The following is a 20,882-nucleotide window of genomic DNA, read 5'->3' as shown; positions in this document are numbered from 1 at the left end:
CAAGTGTATCAGCCAGGGATCAGGTAATGCCAACAGTGCTTGCTTTTCCATGAGATATGGGAGTTTTGGGGTAGTGCTGCAAAAAGAAAAGGGCTGGGAAGGCCTGTCCATGGTGTTCAGGGAACAGGGAGCTGCCAGGTGTGTACTGTGCTGTGTCCCTGTCCCTGCAGAGCCCTTACACAGCAAACCCTCCCCACCAAGGGCCACTGCTGAGGCTCTGCTGCAAACCCACACCAGCTCCTGCAAGCCTGTATTTTAACCTGGAGAACTGTCTCCAGAGTGCCAGGAGCTGCTCCTTAGTGCTGCTCTTGGGTGATGGAGGGGATGGAACTGGTTGTGTGTGATGTACCACACCAAGAAAGCACAGTTCTACCTTTCAGTATCCAGGACAATAGGTTTTGGGAGTGGGATTTTGGTATCCATCATTCTGGGTGAAAAATCATGTGTTAGCTGAGACAAAGGCCCACCCCTCCTCCCTTTTTGTGCAAGGAAGTCCAAAGTACAGTCCATTCCAGGGTGGATAGTGGCATCTGTTCTGCACAAGCTGCATCCTTCTCTCTCATTCCCTCCTCCTTAGCTTTGTTCCAAGTGGACGCTCCAATTCCCTGCTCTCTCTTCTCTCTCCTAACAACACCTGCAAACTGAGGGCTACATTCCATTCTCCCAACCTATCTCTCTGCAAACCTCGTTCTTCTCTGGTAAAGAGAAGATTTATCTATTTATCTTCCCCTGATAACCCCCCCCTGTCTGCTACCCCCCAGACCATGTCCTGGTGAGGCCGTGTGTGTTCCAGAACTGTTCTCTCTGGGCAGAGGGAGCAGGGATTGCTGCTGTCAGCAGTGGCAGGTGATTGCTGAGAGCTGGCTGGACACTGTCCCTGTGGAGCTGGCTGTGTATAACCACCCTCCTTTCAAACCATTGGGAATGGATTTGCTTCCCAGCTCACAGCAACAGCAGCACTTTTTTCCCTCATGGAAGCTGCTTCAGCACAAGTAAATGTTTTAGGCTGTGCAATTACATTTATTGTATTACTTGGGAGGAAATGAAAGAATGAGGAGAGAAGGAAGGCATGGAACTTTGCCTTGTTCAAACAGCCCCAGGGATTTCTTCTCCAGGAGCTTGTAGTTCCAACACAGTGTCTCTGTGGTTCACCCAGTCACAAATCCCCTCTGGGGAGCTAAAGGCAGTGACCCCTTTGGTATTCAGGAATTACTGACCCTTTACTATCAAACTTTCTGCATTTGGAGGCCACTCAGGGATGTGTGTTCCCAAAATGGTTTTAAGTTATCTTCATTGCCCACTTTGAGTAGTGGGTTAGCCTGGAATGTGAAAAAATAAAATCACTTGGGATGGGGAGAAGGCAGAGGAGGCTGGTAAATAATGGGTTTGATTGGAAGGGAAATTATTGCTCTGGAATCCTAATAATGAAAGTGACTGTCCAGATAACACTGACACATCCCAGCAATACCCTGGGAAATAGATATTCCATCTTACAGCCCATTTCCAGACTTTTATCTGCTGGCCAGGTGTGCTTTGTCCCTCTTCATTTTACACCTCTGCACAGTCCTGTGCATGGATTACGTTGTACTGACCTTTGGGTCCAATGGAACAGTTAAAATGTCGGAATTCTTCATTTTGTTTCATTTCAAACAGATGGAATTGCTAAGTGTTGAAAACCATGAGATTTGTGTTTCTTGGGTGCATGCAACCAGTGACTTAACAACACCCAGCCCTGAATTCCAAGAAATAGCTCCTTTCAGGCCATTTGACCTTGGAAGGATTTAGGAAGTACATTGTCTTCGTAATTTAGACTTGGAATTCCACTTCTTTTCTTTCTCACTCAACATGAATGTAGTTTTTTGAGAGCTTATGTTCAGTCTTACCTGATGCCTTAAGGGTCAGGTGTGCAGAGAGGAGGTGCTTTGGCTCACTGGATTAGCTGCAGGATTCACAGCTCCAGGGGTAATCCTGCTGGGAGCATCTCTCGTTCTCATAAATGTAGAGGAGTCCTGTAGCTCTGCTTCCTTACCAGTGCAGTGGAGAGAAAATATTTATCCGTTTGATCATTTCAGCAATCAATGGATAAATGGTATTTCAGGTCCCCAAAAACATAACTCTGGGAAACATTTACTGTTGAAGTCGGTGGAGTTACACAGGCACAAATCTTGGTGTTATTCCTCATTCACTTTCACACTTGTTTTGGTGAGGCTTGAGTGAACAGAGTCCCAACCCTTGGAGAATTGCTTTTTCCACGGTTAAGTGCTTTTCATTGAGCTTCAGGTAAAGAAAGACCTGATTGTTTTTAATGCTCAGAGTAGAGAAGGTGTGACAAAAATCTTGCTGTGTGAGTGTAACCAAGGTAGGGGGTACATCAGAGTAAGGCAGAGTGGACCTGGATTCCAGGTGGGCTTCATTTCTGGGTGACCAAATATGCTGCTTAGGAGAATTCCTCCCTTCCCTGCTGCTCCAGGCAGCCAGTGTGTGTGAGAGGAACCTGAGATTAATGCTGACCATGTTGTCCTTAGTTAATCGTGGATCACAGAAGGGCAGGAGGGATCAAGTACAGCTTGGATACTTCTCGTTCCTGTGTGTAGTAAGAACAAACCTGCAAATACCAACTTTTGAGAGGATTTTTTTTTTTTTAAGCTTTTGCAAAACTTTGTCCATGGTCCCTTCTAAACTTTGCATCATTTTGGCTGCGTGAGAAGGTGTTTCAAAGTAGTCCACTGTATACTTGGTATGGCCTGAGCAATTTCTGCTTGTGTGGAGACTTAAAACCCCCAAAGTGATGTGTTTGAAGGTTCTCTCTGAAGCACAATGCTGAGCATTGCCCTGGGACAGCTGTTGGGGTTTTTTTTGAGTTTTTTATGAACAAAGCTGCACTAAACCGCTGTGGTTGGGTTGGGTTTTTTTGTTTGTTTTTAAAACTTTTCAGACTCTGCCGTGCTTGGTTCGAATGTGCAGTAAGGAGAGGTTGCTGGAGGAGCGGGTGGAGGGGGCAGAAACCTTGGCCTACCTGATCGAGACCGACGTGGAGCTGCAGCGCATCGCCAGCATCACCGACCACCTCATCGTCATGCTGGCCGACTACTTCAAGTACCCCAGCTCCGTCAGCGCCATCACCGACATCAAGAGGGTGCGTGCCCTTACCTGCTCCTGCAGCTCTGAAAAATGCCCAGGAGTAACGATAAATGAGCCCAGGATATTTTTTTTTAAATATTCTATTTAAACCGTTGAGGTGGTTTGAAGCTGGCTCCCTGCCAAGTTTCTAAACCTCACCACAAGAGCTCTCTCCTCCCCCGCCAAAACCAAGGGAGAAGAGGAAAAAAAAACAAACCAAGAGAACTGAAACGAGAGACAGCTAAAGCAATATATATAAATATATTTACACTTATATTACATTTATATACAATTGAAATATATGTACAATTTCAAAAGGGAAAGGGAGGGGGGAAGGAAAAAAAGGAACAAAACCAAAATAAAATATACACTATCAATAGCCCAAGATCTAGCAACTAAAAGAATTAGCAAAAGAATATCTTACTACTCTCCTTGGGACAACAGAAAGTAGTGCTGGAATGACCACCGGCAACCTCTGCCGCCCAAGGTCGGCAAGGCCTTACCAGGCCTCACTAGGCCTCAGCAGACCTCACTCCCCAACATGACAGACTCAACAGCAGGAAACCCACACCTCCAAAGCTGCTGGGAGGAAAGAGGGGTGAAGGCCTCTCCTCCTTTCTTCTTATGCAAAAATCGTAGGGAATACTGGGTAAACCTGGGCACTTCCTTGGTTACAAACTGGTCACCAAGGAAGGCCCAGACTAAACTACCACAACCGTATGTCTGAGTTCCTCAACAGAAAGGCGACTGGAGGGTTTAGCAGGACTCGATTCCTGACGTTCGTAGGCCCCAAGTCTCACTCACTCACTGCTTTTTCTGGAGCCTTCATTATCCAGACGCGATCTGTGTGTGTCTGGACTCCCCGTGCTGTAAGTTTACAAGTCTTGCCTTGAGGAAACCTTCCTAAGAGATAGTGATCCATGTGAAGAGACATGGATTTCAGTTCTTAGGTCAGGGTTGTGGGAAATCTGAAGTTCAGAGATGGTTCTGCTGTGTTAAAGCATGGGGATGTCAGGCAGCATTTCGTATTATGAGCTCTCTGCGCTTGCAAGAGGTGGGATGAACACAGCCCAGATGCACCTTGGAGGCTCAGTTCCATAGGTGTTGTACCAGGAGTTCTCATCCATGAACTGTTTCATAAGATCTTCAGACCCTTTCCAAAGCACTGGTGGATCAATCAGCGTCAGAAGCAAGACTGGTTTGGATATTTCACATAGGGAAATATCCATTGCTCCTCCCTCTTACTGAGTCTGATTTTTAAAAAATTACCCCAAAAAATGGATTACAGAGCCTTGGTTTTTCTCTGAAACTGCCCAAGAGGTAGGCTCACTTCCCAGACCTTTGTGGAATGGGATTGATTCTGCATGTAGAGCTACTGGAATTTCATGGAAAAACAGACATTAAATATAAAAAAAAAAAAATCAATTACAGCACAAAACTAAGCAAAAAGAAGTTTAGCAGCTTATTGTGGAGTAGTGGACATTGGCTGTAACATCAAAAATATGATCAGGTTCCAAATGTGAGTGGGGCAATTCTAAATATTATGACAGTGCTCTGAGTCTGCAGATAGTCTGTAAGAGCAGTCAGCTGGGAATGCAGGGTTTGTACAGAGTGCTTGGAACTGCACCCTGTAAGGTAAAACTGCCTGAGCAGTGAGTGAGGGCTCTGCCAAACAGAGCTTGTCTGCTTCAAATATTTATACCAGTTAGGTAACACTTGTGCTCTAATGTAGCTGCCCTGGAGAGAATAACTCAGACAGCTTCATTTTTGACAGTTCTGTTATTTCAGCACTTTGGTACTTAGTGCTGGCATTTTCCTGGCATTTTGTGTAGGCTTTGAAGATGGCATTGTTTTGTGGAACCCTTTGGTACAGAGTTTGGAGGGCAGTCAGGATCACGGGATTGTTCTCACTGGAGAGAACGTTAGGAGGTTTAAGAGGCCACGTTGTGTGTCTGAAGCAGGTCACCCTCAAACACCACGATCCCTTCAGCTGGTGCTCCCATTGCTTATGGAATCACAGAATCTCCTCAGCTGGAAGGGACCCACAGGATCACCCAGTCCAACTCCTGGCCCTGCCCAGGACACCCCAGCAATCCCACCCTGTTCCCTCAGAGCATTGTCCAAACACTCCCAGAGCTCTGGCAGCCTTGGGGCTGTGTCCACTGCCCTGGGGAGCCTGTTCAGTGCCCAACCACCCTCTGGGGGAAGAACCTTTCCCTGATGTTCAGTCTAACCCTGCCCTGACACAGCTCCGGCCATTATCACACCCCCAAACACTTTTTCCTGATCTGTGGGCAGTGGTGCATCCCCCAGATTCCCCTCTCGGGCATCTCTGCTCAGAGGTGACCTCCCAGAAACCTCCAACACCTGCTGTGTTACCCTACAGCAGAAGTTAAAACCCACCTTAAGATAGAAGTCCTGAGATTTAGAGACCAGCTTTGGGTCTTGCTTTTGCTTCAGTTCTCTTGATAAAACTTCCCTTGACGTTTTTTCACTCCTGGCTTGTTCCTGGAAGTTTTTGTTGAGGAGATAAGAACAGGTTTTTCCTGATTATGGCCTGGATAGAGTCCTAACCTTGTTTTGGCCTCAAATTGAAGTTGGCTTCTCTGTAACTCAGCAGAGAAATTAGCTGTATTCTTAGCTTTGGTTATTGCATTAAGTTGGTAAAGGTGGACGTGGGCTCCTGGAGTTCCTTGTGCTTCTGGCTGCCCTTGGGGTGGCAGCCAAAACCCTGCAACAAATAAGAATATCCCACCTGCAACTTCTTAGTGTCTGAATTTGGTGTCTGTGCTCCGCTCCCCCAGCTGGACCACGACCTGAAGCACGCCCACGAGCTGCGCCAGGCCGCCTTCAAGCTCTACGCGTCCCTGGGGGCCAACGACGAGGACATCCGCAAAAAGGTGGGCCTGGACAGGTGTCAGCAGGCAAAACATGCAGCTGAAAGGCAGGGGCTGGCACCTGCCAGCCTTGTGTTCCCCACTGTGAGGTAAAGAGGTTGAGATGAGGAGGCTCCGTGTGTTACATTGATATAAACCTTCCTCACAGTGGTGGAGCAGAGTCTCGCAAGAAATTGTCTTTCAGCATGTTGTGGTCCTTGACTACTCATAAGGAGTGTTGTGGCATATGAGTAATTTCTGAGACCTGTGTTCTGAGGGATAGAATACACCTCTGTTCTCATCCTATCCCATTACAAAACAAATGACTTTTAAAAAATAAACTGTGGAAAGTCCAATCATATTGGGAAGCAAAGTCAGAGTTTGTTTCCTGATTCTCAAGTGACCAAAGTTGTCATAAAGCAGTTGGTGGTTCAAACATCACAGGAAAGAGAGGAGGGGCTGATGGGAGTACTCAGAGTTAAAAATTCATGTGTGCAAAGTGGAGGGAACTCGAACAATAAATGATTAAAAGGAGCATTTTTTAAAATTAAGCGTGGGCTTGCTATGTCAGAGATGGCAATTAGGGGGGAGGCAGGAGAGTTTTCTGAGTTGATTTGTTGGTTAAAGGGGAAAAATAGAAGGCAAAAATGTATGGGCAGGAAAACACATGTTGAAAAGATAATATCAGGAAGATTTATCCATGAGGATCTACAAAATTCAAACCCATAAGCCTCTCTTTTGTTGCTGTAGTTAATAGTGAGGATCCTTCTTTTACACTGTTTCTAATAAGCAATGGGTGTGTACATGACAAAGTTGATTTATTATACCAAATCCATCTTTTATCTGGGTATTAACTCCCTTTTATCCTGGTCTTAAGTGTTTGTTCTGGCCCTGTCTAAATATGACAGATGAACTAGAAGGTATTTTTTATCCACACAGATCTACAGCCTGTCTGTGGTCTGTAGTTTGTATATATTGTGTGCAACCACACGTACTCTCCTTAGCTTTAATATGGCATTAAGGGTAATTCATATATATATAATCCTGTTGTTCCTTGGTGATTAAAAGCAGCAGTGGAACATAGAATGGAGATTTTTTCCAAAGTTGTCTGCAGATACACAAAACTTTCCACTGAATCTGGGAAGAGAACATGACTTGCTGGTTTCAGCTACAGTTTTTTATATGCAGTATTCCAAATGTTGCAGACAAAAAGCCAAGAGCCCATAAATGCTCAGAGTGTTTTATTCCTTGCCATGAATTGCTCTTGCTGCAGATCATCGAGACTGAGAACATGATGGACCGTATCGTGAACGGCCTGTCCGAGTCGAGCATCAAGGTGCGCTTGGCTGCAGTCAGGTAGGACCTGTTCCATCACACACAGCCTTCTGTCTGCTGCTGCACCTGCTGCCAGTCCTGCTCACTTCCTGAAAGCTGACCTGAACTCATTTCTGCTGTTGGAAAATGTACTGGGGGAAGGGGGCAGTTACCCTGCGCTGCTGCCGTGTTTTCTCTTTGCCATTTCCTGGCACTTGCCAAGCTCCAAGCTGAGTCCTTGTGCAGCAGCAGTGGATGTTTTCCAGCAGTGTCCATGTTTCACAGGGAAGGTTTCCTTTCCGTTGCAGATGTTTGCACAGTTTGTCCCGTTCTGTACAGCAGCTCAGGACAAGTTTTCAGGATCATGCTGTATGGAAGCCTTTAATGAAGGTAAGGGAAGAGGAGCCAGGTCTCAGCGACTGCAGCTTCTGTGCCAGTAAAGAGGCACGTGGTGTCTGTTCAGATTACATGCCTTGCTGTAGAACCATGATGGAAATTACCTAGAAATCAAAATTCCATGGCCTTCTCCTGAGAGAACCAGAAGTCACTAAAAGCCAAGCAGCAGCAAAGAGAACTGTGGTTCATGCTTGATTTTTGAAAGGGTTTTTGTTTTCTTTTCTCATTATTTTTTTGTGTTTTTTTTCTTGTGATCAGTGAGTGAAGTTATCCCTAATGTTTACATGGGGCACTAGGAGGAGTAGATGCCCTTTAATTTCATGCTGTCATTGGATGGCACAGTTTGGACTTGGTCTGTGAGCCCTGCAACAGAATTTAGAGCTGCATTTCCTCCTCCAGTTCTCTGCCTTGTATATCTCATTGCAGACTCCATAACTGAGGCCAAAGAGCTCAGCAAGACCTTTAAAAAGACACATCTTACTATAATGCAATTATCCACAAGAATAAATGAGATCCAAGTGTGTAAGGTCTATGTCATCTCTCATCCTGTAATGGGAATGATTTGAATATTCTAAGAGCTTGTGAAAGGCCAAACATGAAAATGTCAAACCTTTATAAATGTAAAACAAAAAGCCAACAGGATTGCTTGAAGAAGCACAACTGGCATAAAAGGAGAGCCGGGGGGAAACTAAAAGTTGAGATGTCAGACTTCTGTGTAAATGCAGTTGCCAGCAGTTGTTAATTTTGATTTGTATTAAATAAGCTGAAATCAGGAACTTGCGTGTTCATTCCAAAACGTTGGGAATTGCTCTGAATAGATGAGCTGCTCAGTTTAGGAATGGCATGTTCTGGTGCTGCTGGAGAACCTTCTTTTTTGAAGGGATGCTCCTGGGGAAATCTGTCACGTTGTGCTTTGCACGAGGTACAGAAGTGTTGAAGAGGCTCCTCCTGGAGCTTCCTCTGCACATGTGTCCTTGGCAGAGCAGGGATTGTCCCCACTGATTTCTACTAAATTGGACCTGAAAGCTCTCCAGTCTGGCTTCTGTGAAATAGTGCATTGCTCCAGCTTGTCATGGGATGGCTGTCATTGTCTGGATCTGCATCCAAGCATCTCCTGAAGTCTGGAGTCTCAAAGTGCAGCATAATCCCAGGCATCCCATTTCACAGTGATCCCTTCCTTATGTCAGTTACCAGGATTCCTCTCCCCCCTTTGTGCCTGCAGGTTTTACAGAATGCTCCAAATGAAATTCTCGTAGTAGCATCTTCCACGCTATGCAATCTTCTTCTGGAATTCTCTCCAAGCAAGGAGGTTGGTATTTATCCAGGAACAGGACCATTATACAAGGGTTCAGTAAGCATAAAGGTGTCTTCATTGGCAGCCACTGCTTGTGCCATGTTACAGAGCTGTGATGGGACGTGGCCTGGGTCACTGATGGCTTGTGAATAACAAAAAAAATCATGTTTACAGTGCTGTGACACTGAATTCAGTTGAATAGTGAAATGTGGTCTCTAAAGAAAAGAAGTAGACATGCAGTTTTGTCATTTTTTTTACATGTAAAACACTGTTATCTAAAAAAATCATGAACAAGAAGAAACCAAACTATGATCCATTGTCTTGGAGAATTAGTGCTGCTGTATCCTGAAAATGCTGGCCCAGCAGAGTGTTGTGTTTTTATTGTTCTCAGATGAACAGTACAGGATATCTGGTCTTGAGTTCTGCAGAGTCTGTATTCCATACAGATCATATGCACACACCAGCACTTCATAGCAAGGGAACAATTCCCCAGGTCTTAAATATGTTTCAGTTACAGAAAACGTTTAAGACTGTGCTGTGTGGGGGATCCTGCAGGGCACTGTGGATTCCCTGGGGTTGCTCAGTTGATCTTGGTGGTGTCAGTCGTGTCTGTGAGACAGAAAGTTCACTGCAGTAATGCCAAGCAGAGTTCCCTGGCCCATGGTCATGGGCTTTCTTGGTCACTCTGCAGGGCACAGCACAGTGTTTCCACTTCAGAGTGGACTGAAATACTTCTTTTTCTGTTGGGATAATGGTTCATGTCAAAAGCATCATGGCCAAAAGAAAACACTGATTGTGCAAGATGAAGGAATATTTAGATTTGAAAGCCTCTCTAAGCCATCTTATATTCTTTCATATCTGTCATTTAAAGGTTTTGTATTTCAGTCTGGTCATGAAGAAGTCTCCAGTTTTCTTTATTATGCTAAAATTTTGCTGATTGACTTCAACCAAACTTGAATTTTTTCATAAAAACCTACTTATTAATTGTCATGAATATGGGCTGTGGTGTGGTCAGTTCATGGGATTGCACTGGACATGTTGTAAGCTCAAGAATAAGATATAAGCAACACATTTTTATTATATTTTATTATATATTTGTATTTTATTTTATTTGCATTTTCACGTGTGCAATTAGTCTAGTGTTTTAAAGCTCTGTTTTTTCCCCTCTTTTAGCCTATTTTAGAATCAGGAGCCATAGAACTTCTATGTAGTTTAACACAGAGTGAGAATCTTGCCTTGCGAGTGAACGGCATTTGGGCTTTAATGGTGAGTAGAGCACACTGATGAAATTCCACTTGGCATTTAGCTCCTTCAGATGTTTGGGAATGTAACTTAAAGAACTTGTTGGTCGTTATTAGAAATAAAGTAGCTGAAATCTGGCTTGTCTTTGCATTGAACTGCAGAAGAAAAACAGTATCAGCCTTGAACACTTCATCTGTTAGTCCATAAAGTAAAATAAATTCTTCAGTTCTGATACCAATTTTGTTGCCAGGCTCGTTCAGGGCAGCAGTTAAGAAGTGTCGGTAGCATGCCAGAGGACAAATAAAAGCAGGGAATAACCAGGTCAGCTGCAAGACTGGGTGCAAATTGAATTCACTGTTTAGCAGTTGCTCAGAAATCACAGCCTTTGCAAGATCAATGTAGGAGGGACATATTCCTGCAGGGAATAGTCTCCAAGAAGAGCGAAAGCCCAGGTTTAAGGTAAGAAATGAGTGAGGAGGTGTCTGTCTCTTGCAGAACATGGCTTTTCAAGCAGAACAGAAGATCAAGTCGGACATCCTGCGAGGGCTGAGCACGGAGCAGCTCTTCCAGCTGCTCTCTGACTCCGACGTCAATGTGCTGATGAAGACGCTGGGGCTGCTCAGGAATCTGCTCTCCACTCGCCCAGTAAGTGGAGCTGCAAACGGCCCTTCTGGGAGCTGATCACACCTGCAGTAAACACAACACATTCCTTATAAGACAAGTTATTTTTCTGTGTAAGACCAATGTTCAGGATCTTGCTAAAACCTGAAGAATTTGGATTTATTCGAATACTTGCAACCAAGCGTACAAATCAGTGTAAGGAAACGTTTGAAAGAATTCTCTAGATCCACAGAAACACTGTAATTGTTATCAAATGCAGGGCCAGACATTTACACTGATGTTCAATTCCATTGCAATTACCTTTCAGCAACATAATTTTCCTGACAGTTTCTCTGTGAAACTTGTCCAGCACAGTAGTAGGAGGGTTGCACTCTTGAGGCAGCATGTGGAGAAGTCCATATCTTAAAGATACTTGTGTTTCTTCTTTTTTGACCCCTGAAATACTTGTGTTCTTACCCAGCTGTATAGCTAGTACTGGCTTTGTGAATGTGACTGGGGGACTGTGCACTTACAAAATGCCTACGTTCGTTTTACACCCTGAAATAAAATGGTTTGAAAATGTAAGCCCATGAATTGTTTTTGACAGGGAGAAAGAGATATTGGTGGAGAAAAAGAAAGGGGTAATCCTCTGTGAAGAACAGAGGGAAAACATGCAGCACATATTTGGCAAGCCAACATTTTTGTGGGGGGGAAAAAACCATGAAGCCTCTACTGTGCATTTATCATGTATTGTGTTTCTACCATAAAAAGGTCACTACAAAAAATCTTCTGATGTTTGTACTTGTTGAGTCTCAATAGGCTTCATAGAAAATTAGCTCTGTCTAAATGTGAAAAGATATTTAATAACCAGTCATTCATTAAACTCACCCTGAGCTCTTCACAGCACAGTCTCATTGTCACTTTAGGTGTTTTTCATCTGGAACTCCGTGCCAGCTTCACCCACTTCCTGTGCTGTGTTTTAGAGTCAGAACCAGCCATTCTCATTCTCTACCCAAAACTCACTCCAGAGCTCTACCCAAAACTCACTCATCCAGCAGCTTTCCAAGGAAATCTCATTAATAGCAATTTTAAGAAGTCCTTAAAGCCTTAAGGAATTGTGATGTACCATGTGCTGGTCATCTCTGGTGCCTGTTTCATGTCACCCTTGAGGTTTGGGATCAGTTCATCCTGTAGATCTGGTTTCTCTTTTTCTGGTACTTCTAATGATTGTTTCTATTCTAGTGTAGGTGTGTCATCAAGTGGCCTTTTCCCTGTGATCCAGTGAACTTGGGACAGTTTTCCCAGACATAAGCAGTGCACATGGCTTATTTCTCTGCACTGTCTCAGGCTTTGGAAATGTGGATATCAGACCTGGTCACAGTGTTCCCGTAAGAGGAGCAAATCCCAGATAAGAAGCAGCAGTTTTCTTACCCCTGTCTGATATTATCCCCCTGTTACCAGAAGAGAAGGGCTTGTTTCTAACTGCAGCATCATACTTGGAGCTTGGCTCCAGCAGGACTCAGTCTCCAGACTGTAAGAGTGGGAAGCCAGTGCCTTCCCTCTGGGTGACAGGGAAATCACAGCCAAGGCCTGTGTGGTGCTCTCTCAGACAAGACCAGGCTTCACATGAAGAGCAATGTTAAAAAGTGTTTCTGCTGTGATAAAGTCCTGGATTTGGGAGAACTCACTGGGAGCTGGGCTCTGTGTGCAGTGTTGCTACTCTTCCCTTAGTGATTGAAGTAGGAATGTGCCTTCTTTGGGGAGTTCAACTAAGTGTGTTTCCTCCTTGCTTTGGCAGCACATAGACCATATAATGAGCACTCATGGGAAGCAAATCATGCAAGCAGTGACCCTCATTCTGGAAGGGGAGCACAATATAGAAGTCAAAGAGCAGGTACCTTTTTTGTTTTGTGTTGTCTTGGCAGAAAAAAATGTAAGAAACAGCAAAGAATTATTCCTGTTCACAACATGGCATTTTTGTTTGGGATTATGATGTGCTGTGAATATTTTACTGAGATATCAGATGGATAACTTGAGTACCTGCAAGAATGCTTTTCTTTCTGATGGATTATTACAAAGATGTTTGAATGGAATTCAAAATGGTTTTGTAAATGTAGGTTTGGTAAAGAGGAGAGAGTGCTGGATGTGAGAGCAGAAGAATTAAATGAGGCAGTTGCAGGGCAGGAAGGGGATGGTAGGAAGAGAACAGAGGCACTAGCAGGGGAAAGAGCAGGAAAATGTGGGGAGGTTATTTACCTTGCCAAGGCTCTGGGAATTATTTTGGAGGAGGATCAGCATAGCTGAGAAGTACTCTGGGAAAGGGCCAGGGATGGATATGGCCTTTGGAGTCTGGGGCCTTTATCCACAGAGCATTTTCTTGGTCCCTGGGGTGCAGCCTGCTTTTCCTTCAGCACCAGGTCACACATCCAGCCCTGCCTGTGTGCACACAAGAGCCCAGATTTCCAGCAGGACTCTGTCCCTGCCTGGCTCCTCAGGATGTAATTGGCAGCTTGGCAGTAATTAGTGTGTGCAGCTGCTGACAGGAGTGCAGTGCAGCTCAGACACAAACCACACCAGTGCTGGTCCTGCTCGGTGCCCTCCCTGCATGCCCAGAAATGAGGGTGAAGTTCTTCCACAGCTCTTTGGGAAGGAACTTGTTGAGCATCTCCCAGTGCCCCCTGAGAGCCAGAGGAGCTGCCTGTGCCCATCAGTGCTGTCTGAAGGCAGTGCCAGCACGGGCCAGGGTGCTTCCAGGGAATTCTGTGCGGTGGCTCCTCTGATTTTCAGGAAAAAAGCAGCTGCATTAGTAGTTTGAGTTACCTCTGCAGGCAACAACTGTGATTAGACTTGTCAAAAACAAATTACTCCTCTGCTAGATCAGCAGAGAGGCCTCAGTCCCTCCTGTCCCTGGCCTGCAGAACTAGATAGATATGATTGGGTTTTGCTGTCGTTTTTTTTCTTTTCCCCCCAGCTCCTGATACAGAACAGACTGCTTTGTATTCCAGGGTAGTCAATCTTTTCTATATGCTGCAGATTTCCATGAGAGGCTTACAATTTTCCTCATTATAAAGAATTAATGAGTGTTGCTTTTCATTTTAACATGGCAATGACTGTTTCTGGCCAGGGCTGTTCCTCACAGCCGTTGCCTCCTTGGCATTGGCCCCAGATGGAAGCAAGCTGGAAACTCCAGATTAAAGATATTAAAACTAATTGAAGGAATTGTTTGTCAGAGTTCAGAGCTGTCAGGGAAGCTGTATAAATCATGGGATGTGATCTGTGGCTAAAGAACTTCCTGGTTTTTCTCTCTTTCAGACATTATGTATCCTTGCCAATATAGCAGATGGCACGACAGCAAAAGAACTGATTATGACCAATGATGACATCCTGCAGAAAATCAAATACTACATGGTAGGGGCAATTTCTCTTTAGGGTTTTATGTTGGTCTTTTGCAGGAATGAGAAGAGGAAAGTGCTTGAGGATTTTGTTGTGTGAATTCTTCACTGTCATGCACTTCACTTCCAGGAACCCAGTGGTGGTTCATAATTCCTGGGGTGCAGTTCTTTGTGCCAGAGGGGTACTGAGGAGCTGAATAAAAGGAAAAGGCAGTGGTTATTTCCCATAAGAATGTTACAGTGACTTAGCAATACCAAGTCCCCTTGGAAAACATTTCATGATCTTGGAAAAAGCATATCTTGCAGACGTCAATAAATATTTGGAAGGAAGTGATTGAGCACTACTCAAGTGCTTGTATTATTGCTCTATTTTGAAAGAAGTTGTAGATAAGAATTAGTCCCAGCTTTGCTACTGTAGTTATGACAGGATGAATGACAAAATCTAAGTGTTATGAAATTCTGAATTTCTCTTCTAACCTTGAGTTCTACTTTTCTCTATTTAGAGTCATTCAAATGCTAAACTTCAGCTTGCTGCCATGTTCTGTATATCTAATCTCATATGGAATGAAGAGGAAGGTAAGGAAGCCTCATTATTAATGCATAGACAAGTTACCATTCTGGTCAAAAGGCTTTTGTTGCATAGTAACCAATATTTGCAATGGGATCCAAAGTGTAATGGGAGCCATCATTCTAGGTGTGATGTGGAATGGATGGGAACGGTCAGAACATTAAGGAGAGTGTAGAGAGCTGTTCTGGGGGAGACAGAGGGACAATAAACAGGAGCTGGAAAGTCACACAGTGGCAGGTTTTCACCTGCAGCATTTCTGTGAGGTCTGAAAACAACTGGAGTGAAAGAGAATCCTGGTAAGAGCTTCCAAGTCTTGAAGAGGTTGTGGGAACTTGTTGTTGGAAGGAACAGGTTCACTGGAGAGGATAAATGGATTAGAAAGGGGGTTTGTTGCAAAGAAATTTTCCTCAGCATGGATGGCTTGGGCAGTGAGACTTGCAATCAGTCAAAGGATTTGTGGGTGGAACTGGAAGAAATTGGAGAAGGCATTTGGGGAGGAGAGTCCTGGCCTGGAAGAATGGGATGTCACCAGGAGAGGGCTGAAGGTGCTGCTGCACAGGAAGATACAGCTGTGGTGAGAGGTGGAGAGGGCTCAGAAACACCTCCAGTTAAATGTTCTCTGCATACAAATCCTGGGAAATCAGAGAGATGAGAACAAACCAACTCAAGCCAAGCTTCTTACCTTAGGATAAAGATTTTTGCCTTCAAAACTTTCTCTTCTCTGAACATCTGCACAGGGGCAACAGGAGAAGGAGCTGGACCTCCTGTGGGGAGTGTTTCCATGGCTGTGCCCTGCCTGAGCTGTGTTCCATAGCCCTCCTCTAGGCTGGTTTCTGCTGCCACTCCTCCCTCCTGTCCCACAGACATTTGGGGTTGGTGGCGTTCCCAGCAATGTGCTTTGTCGTCGTAGGTTCACAGGAACGCCAGGATAAACTCCGAGACATGGGAATAGTGGATATTCTACATAAACTGAGTCAGTCATCAGATCCAAATCTGTGTGACAAGTGAGTATAAAGAAAAACCAAAAGAGATGATGAAAGGGAAATCTTTGCTTATGATTACAGAAAAATTCCCCAAAAAACAAAGCTCCGTTGCACGGAGCTTTGCAGTGTAAAAAGAAATGGTGATGAGCCCTTATTTAAGGAGCAGGGTTTGTATTGCTCAGGAATAATGAATTTTACTGAAGTTCTTAATAGTATGAAATAACTACTCTTAAAATCTTCTAAAGCAATGGAGAGTCCTCTGTGAAATCTCACAGACACACAATATTTGTGTGGACTTGGACTGCTGACAAAGTTCCAGAGAGTTGGAACGATGGTCAGCTGTCACATAACTCTATGAATTAAAAGGATAATACAGGATCGTCATTAACAGCTGTTAATCTCATTTGAATTCTTTTAAACTAACTAAGCTCAACAGTAGCCTTGCACATACCTGTTCTGTTGCTCCTGTTAGTACTTACACAGATCATCCAGCTGCTTCCCAAGCACATGGAACAGAAACAGCTCAGGATAATTTCTGTGGGTTTCTGTTTACTTTTTGCAATTATCCCACCTACACTTAGTAACAACTCCTATTTCTTCCACGAACTGAAGGAGATGATCTGATTTTTGGAAGAAGTCACACACAGACAACACAACTCAAAACTGTGCATTGTTTTAAAATGCACTGAATTTGGGGTTCTTGGTTTTACGAAAGATGTCCCAGTGTTCTTAGACATCTTTGCAGTCAAATTAGAGCTTCTGTGTTTGAAATCTGTGGCAGAGTATCAGCACTGAAGATGATAATCAGGAATATATTGATACCCACCTCTGCTACACCAGCCCCCTCCGTGAGCTTGTGATCACAGCAGGAAACTTGGAAAGAAAAATAAATAATCCTCCTCGGAGTTGCTGAGTTCGAGAAGTTGGAAGAGTCTGTCAAGGTCCCAGTAGCACATTGGGAGCTGTAGGGGACAAAGGAAGAGCAAAACCTCTCACTTCAGGTGGGAGGAAGCCCTGAGTTAGCTGAGATGATGAGGCAGGTGTAAGTCCAGACTGCTGAGAGCTGTGTTTTTCTTAACAAAAATGTTGCACAATGTTAGATCACATCAGTCCCAGTGTTAGACTGGCTGCTGCTTCTCTTCTCCCTCCCACCTCATCGGATGTTTTTGGTGGGGGCCAAAATTCCTGACAGGATTCCTGACAGGACTGGTGTGCTTCTGGTGTGTGCTGAGTTGTGACAGCTCTTGGGTTTCTCAGCTCAAAGCCCTGCCTGTCCCAGTGCAGTGTGTGACAAAGCACCTGCTCTTCCCTGCTCTCCTCAGGGTTCTGCAGGTGTGGGTAACACACAACCCTCAGGTCCCACCGTGCTGGGAGGTGCCTCAGCTTGCACTTGTGTAGATCACCTGATTTTTAGGTGCCAGGTGGGGTCTTCACCAGTCACAGCCCACACAGAGCAGTTCTGCCCCACTGCCAGATTCCTGCAGAGCTGTCCCCTCCCTCCTCCCTCCCCTTCTGGCACAGCATGTCCGTGAAGCCAAACCCTGGTGATTAACGGGCTGTTCCTCCTTGCAGGGCGAAGACAGCACTCCAGCAGTACCTTGCATGATCAAAGACTAATTGAATCCATGGACACCCCTCATGTCTCCTTAAGGAACAGCAGGAGATACTCCTGACTCCTTATATTTGCACAAGTCACCTTGGGCTGCATTTTTCTCAGGTGCAGGGAGCTGCTTTGCAGAAACAGTTCAAATGATCAGGTCTCCAGTGCACTTGAGAACTTTCTTGAGGTAGTTTCTTTACTCAGAGGACTCTCGGGGGGTTGTTTTGGTTTTTTGGGTTTTTTTCCTGAGCTACCTGGACTTTGGATAGAACAATCAGTCATTGTTTTCCTTTTGGGCCTCCAATTTTCTGCTTTTGCTGCAGCCTGTGTGTGTGGGTGTGTGCTTGGGTGTGTGTGTGCTTGGGTGAGTGTGGGTGGGTGTGAGGACTCACTTTTGGTTTTCCTTTTTTTGTGTGAAAATCTTTTTCTACAGGTTTTCAAGGGTTAACCATTGTTTGCTGTACGAATACTTCAGTGAATTATATACAGTTTGAATGAAATGTTATTTAAAAAAAAAAACCAAACTGTTGTATCCCATAAAGTTTATTTTGAATTTTGAACAGATGAATGTTTTTAAGTAAAATATATGCATTTCTGAACTTCAGCTTAACTTACATTATACTTCCTTTTTAAAGAGAGAAATAGAGGAAGGCAGTAGACCCCAAATTCCAAGCAGCACATTTTGTACTGACAAGATCAAAGAGTTCTTTACTACAATGCAAGGTCACTGGTAATGATAACATGCTCAAATCCATGGAATGGGTCAGCTGGATTGGGTTTGGGTTTCTTTACCTTTCTGGAAGACAAGCTCATACTTCAGGGTTAGGGGCACTGTTGGCTTTTCTGGGAAGGAGCACGTGGCTGCAGGATCAGCAGGAATAAGCTTTGCTTTCCTAGCCAGGAACTTGCTCAGCTAATTGCTGAAGGATTGGCTTGTTCAGGGGAGAGGCATTTGCTGATCACTGGTACCAGCAGGGCGACCAGTGTGGTGCAGAATTAATTTGGCAGAGAGCAGAAGGAGCTGCCAAGCAGTGGTTAAGGGATTGCTTTTGTTCTGCATCGGTTGCCTCCACAAAGAGTTAAGTGACTTCCAGATCATCTCCACAAAGGATCTGCTGGGAGCATGAAGTTGGGGGAGGGATGGAAAAAACAGAGCTTTGGTTTGGTTTTGTTTTCTGGCTCAGCAGTGTTGCTGCAGATCCCTGTACATTAGGCAGATACACACTTGCATGGATTTAGATTCCTGGATAACAAGGATGGGGTTGGACTGTGATGGGGTTGGACTGCACCTGGAGGCCTTGACTGTGCCTGGAAGTGTGGGGAAGCAAACATGAGTGCAGACCAAGACTGTGGGAGGTTAGGCTGGAATGGGAGAGCCCAGCAGGGCAGCAGGAGCCTCCTCAGGGGTGCAGTCCAGGGCTCTGGGCCCTTTGGGATTCAGTTTAGCCCGTGGTTAAACCAGACTGCAGGCACTGTATTTCCACAGCACTAACAGGCACTAGGGATTGCAGCAAATGGCTTAAACCAAATCTTTCTTCTCCTACACTGAACTTTAGGGGGGCTGCAGCAAGAAGAGAGGTCTGTAACTTTGCTAACCAATTTTGATAAGTATCTAAATCTTCTGTTTCTGATCAGAAGGTCAAATTGTGACAGCCTTACTTTTTCTCCAGGGTAACTACTTGTGTCAGAAAATGTGACCACAGTTTGGCCTGGAATTTGAATGTGCTGTGTATCAGATAACTGTTATCACTTGGTTGCAAAGGACATTATCTACATTTCATGTAACTTCTTCCACTCTCAAAGACAAATAAAAGTGAGCACCTGACACTTTTTCCCCAGGCATTGCAGTAAGTGACTGGCAGTTTTTTCATGTCCTTCTGCAAATGTTTCGTGATGGACTTTGGGGGTTGAACAAAAGGGAAAGTAAAAATATGTGAGAACTTGTTAAATCTCAGTACCTCAGAAGCAAAGTCTTGTTCTTAAAATTGAATCAAATACATTTTTGCCTGAACTGAGAAGGAGGTTCTGAGGCAGGTGTTGTAAGTGCAAAACTGTCCAATGTGCTCCGGTTGCACTCCTGTGTTTGTTTAGGAGCTCAAGTTCTTCTGTATCTCTTCTCTTCCTTCCCCAACTCACATTTCTAAAAGCAAATCTGAGTTTGATTCTGTAGAACTTCGATGCCTAAAGGTGTTCAGAAAAAAGGTGAGTAAAAGTATCTCTGTACAAGTTCCGAGGTGGTTTCCTACGATTCTGCCAGAAAAACTAAAACCCAATGCTCAGACAATCTCGTTGCTGCATGAGAACAGTTGGAAGTTTTCCACAGGTATTGAGAGGACAAACTGTGTTGGATGAGAACATTTTTACATTCAGTTAAGCTTTGTGAATAATTTTTGATGTTGCTATAGGTATGTACAAAAAGAAGAATACTGTAAATAAAGAGAACTTTACCAGAACATGGAGATTTTTCTCAGCTTCCTGGAGAAATCTGAGCTCTCTGGGCCTGCCCCTCTGCAGCCTGAGAGTCACAGTGGGAACAGACTTTGCTGATCACCCAGAGCTTTCCCAACTTAATGAGGTGGCAGCATCTTGTGAATGCCAGGGCTGTTTGCAGAACCAAAGCAGAGTTTGTCTGGACATCATGTGAATCATCAGGATTTCTGCTCTTCTTGTGCCATTTCTCTGCTGAAACCCCACCCTGATGATAAGTATGTCCTCTCTTTATATCTGGGTCTAGTGCTGGGAGTCCCTCTTGCAGAGGTAACACCTGTCAACAAAGTGAATTTGGGACAGGAGCTGTCAAACAAGTGAGACCTTTGGCTGTTCCCCACCACCTTCATTCCACGTTTGGACTGTCTTTCCCACACAGAAAATCCAGTGAGACACAATCTGGCTGTTCCAGTCACAGATTTGCATTGTGGCAGTGGCAGAAGCCAAGTGACCTGCTTAAAGCACCTTGTGCCAGGACCTTCCTAAGGCAGACATTTCACATTTTTTAAAATGTATTTTTCCAGACTTCACCCGTTGCAGCAGCAGCTGTGTCTCCCCAGAACTGCTGAAGCAGTGACACGACAGACAGAGGAATAATTGAGGGGCATGAAATTAGATTCTTGAGTAGAAATGGGTTGTCTTTGGTACTCCTGAAATGTGAGAGGTGTCAATGTGCAGAATTACAGCGATGGTTGAAATCATCAGGGCTCCTCTGCAGGCTGATTTCAGCAAAAAGAGACATGTTGGGGGCATTGATGTCCCAAAACCTGAACCCCCAACCAGGAGGGACCATGATCAGCTCGAGGACCAGGCCACCACCTCGTGTGCTGCATGATGAGATGCAACAGCAGGGTCTGCCCTGGAGCCCAGGACCCCATGGGCATGGGTGGGGTGAGCCAAAACCTGGGAGGGGCTGGGCACTGGCACTGCTCTCTCTGCAAAGAAGGGAAAAACCAACCAGCCTCCCCAAACTGAGCTGTGTTTGGGGCTGGGACAGCAGGTTATCCCCA

At 44.7% G+C, this 20,882-nt stretch overlaps 1 protein-coding gene across 3 annotated transcripts in view; it reads left to right on the top strand.

Annotated features, from left to right (window-relative positions):
* Positions 1 to 17,999, top strand: part of ARMC8 (armadillo repeat containing 8) — a 60,595-nt gene extending 42,596 nt beyond the window's left edge. For all 3 annotated transcript variants that reach the window (XM_027650486.1, XM_027650485.1, XM_027650487.1), the window contains 12 exons: positions 2,936 to 3,136; positions 5,925 to 6,020; positions 7,270 to 7,352; positions 7,619 to 7,700; positions 8,929 to 9,015; positions 10,174 to 10,266; positions 10,738 to 10,887; positions 12,641 to 12,736; positions 14,155 to 14,250; positions 14,738 to 14,810; positions 15,713 to 15,806; positions 17,358 to 17,999. In XM_027650486.1, coding sequence (XP_027506287.1) covers positions 2,936 to 3,136; positions 5,925 to 6,020; positions 7,270 to 7,352; positions 7,619 to 7,700; positions 8,929 to 9,015; positions 10,174 to 10,266; positions 10,738 to 10,887; positions 12,641 to 12,736; positions 14,155 to 14,250; positions 14,738 to 14,810; positions 15,713 to 15,806; positions 17,358 to 17,391 — 1,185 coding nt within the window. In that variant the 3' untranslated portion in view covers positions 17,392 to 17,999. The remainder of the gene's footprint in view (positions 1 to 2,935; positions 3,137 to 5,924; positions 6,021 to 7,269; positions 7,353 to 7,618; positions 7,701 to 8,928; positions 9,016 to 10,173; positions 10,267 to 10,737; positions 10,888 to 12,640; positions 12,737 to 14,154; positions 14,251 to 14,737; positions 14,811 to 15,712; positions 15,807 to 17,357) is intronic.
* Positions 18,000 to 20,882: the final 2,883 nt, after the last annotated feature.

The sequence above is a fragment of the Corapipo altera genome, unplaced genomic scaffold (genome assembly GCF_003945725.1).
Source record: "Corapipo altera isolate COAL_440 unplaced genomic scaffold, ASM394572v1 54, whole genome shotgun sequence".
Taxonomy (NCBI): Eukaryota; Metazoa; Chordata; class Aves; order Passeriformes; family Pipridae; genus Corapipo; species Corapipo altera.
The sequence above is the reverse complement of the archived record's forward strand: the minus strand, read 5'-3'. Positions and strand labels throughout refer to the sequence as shown.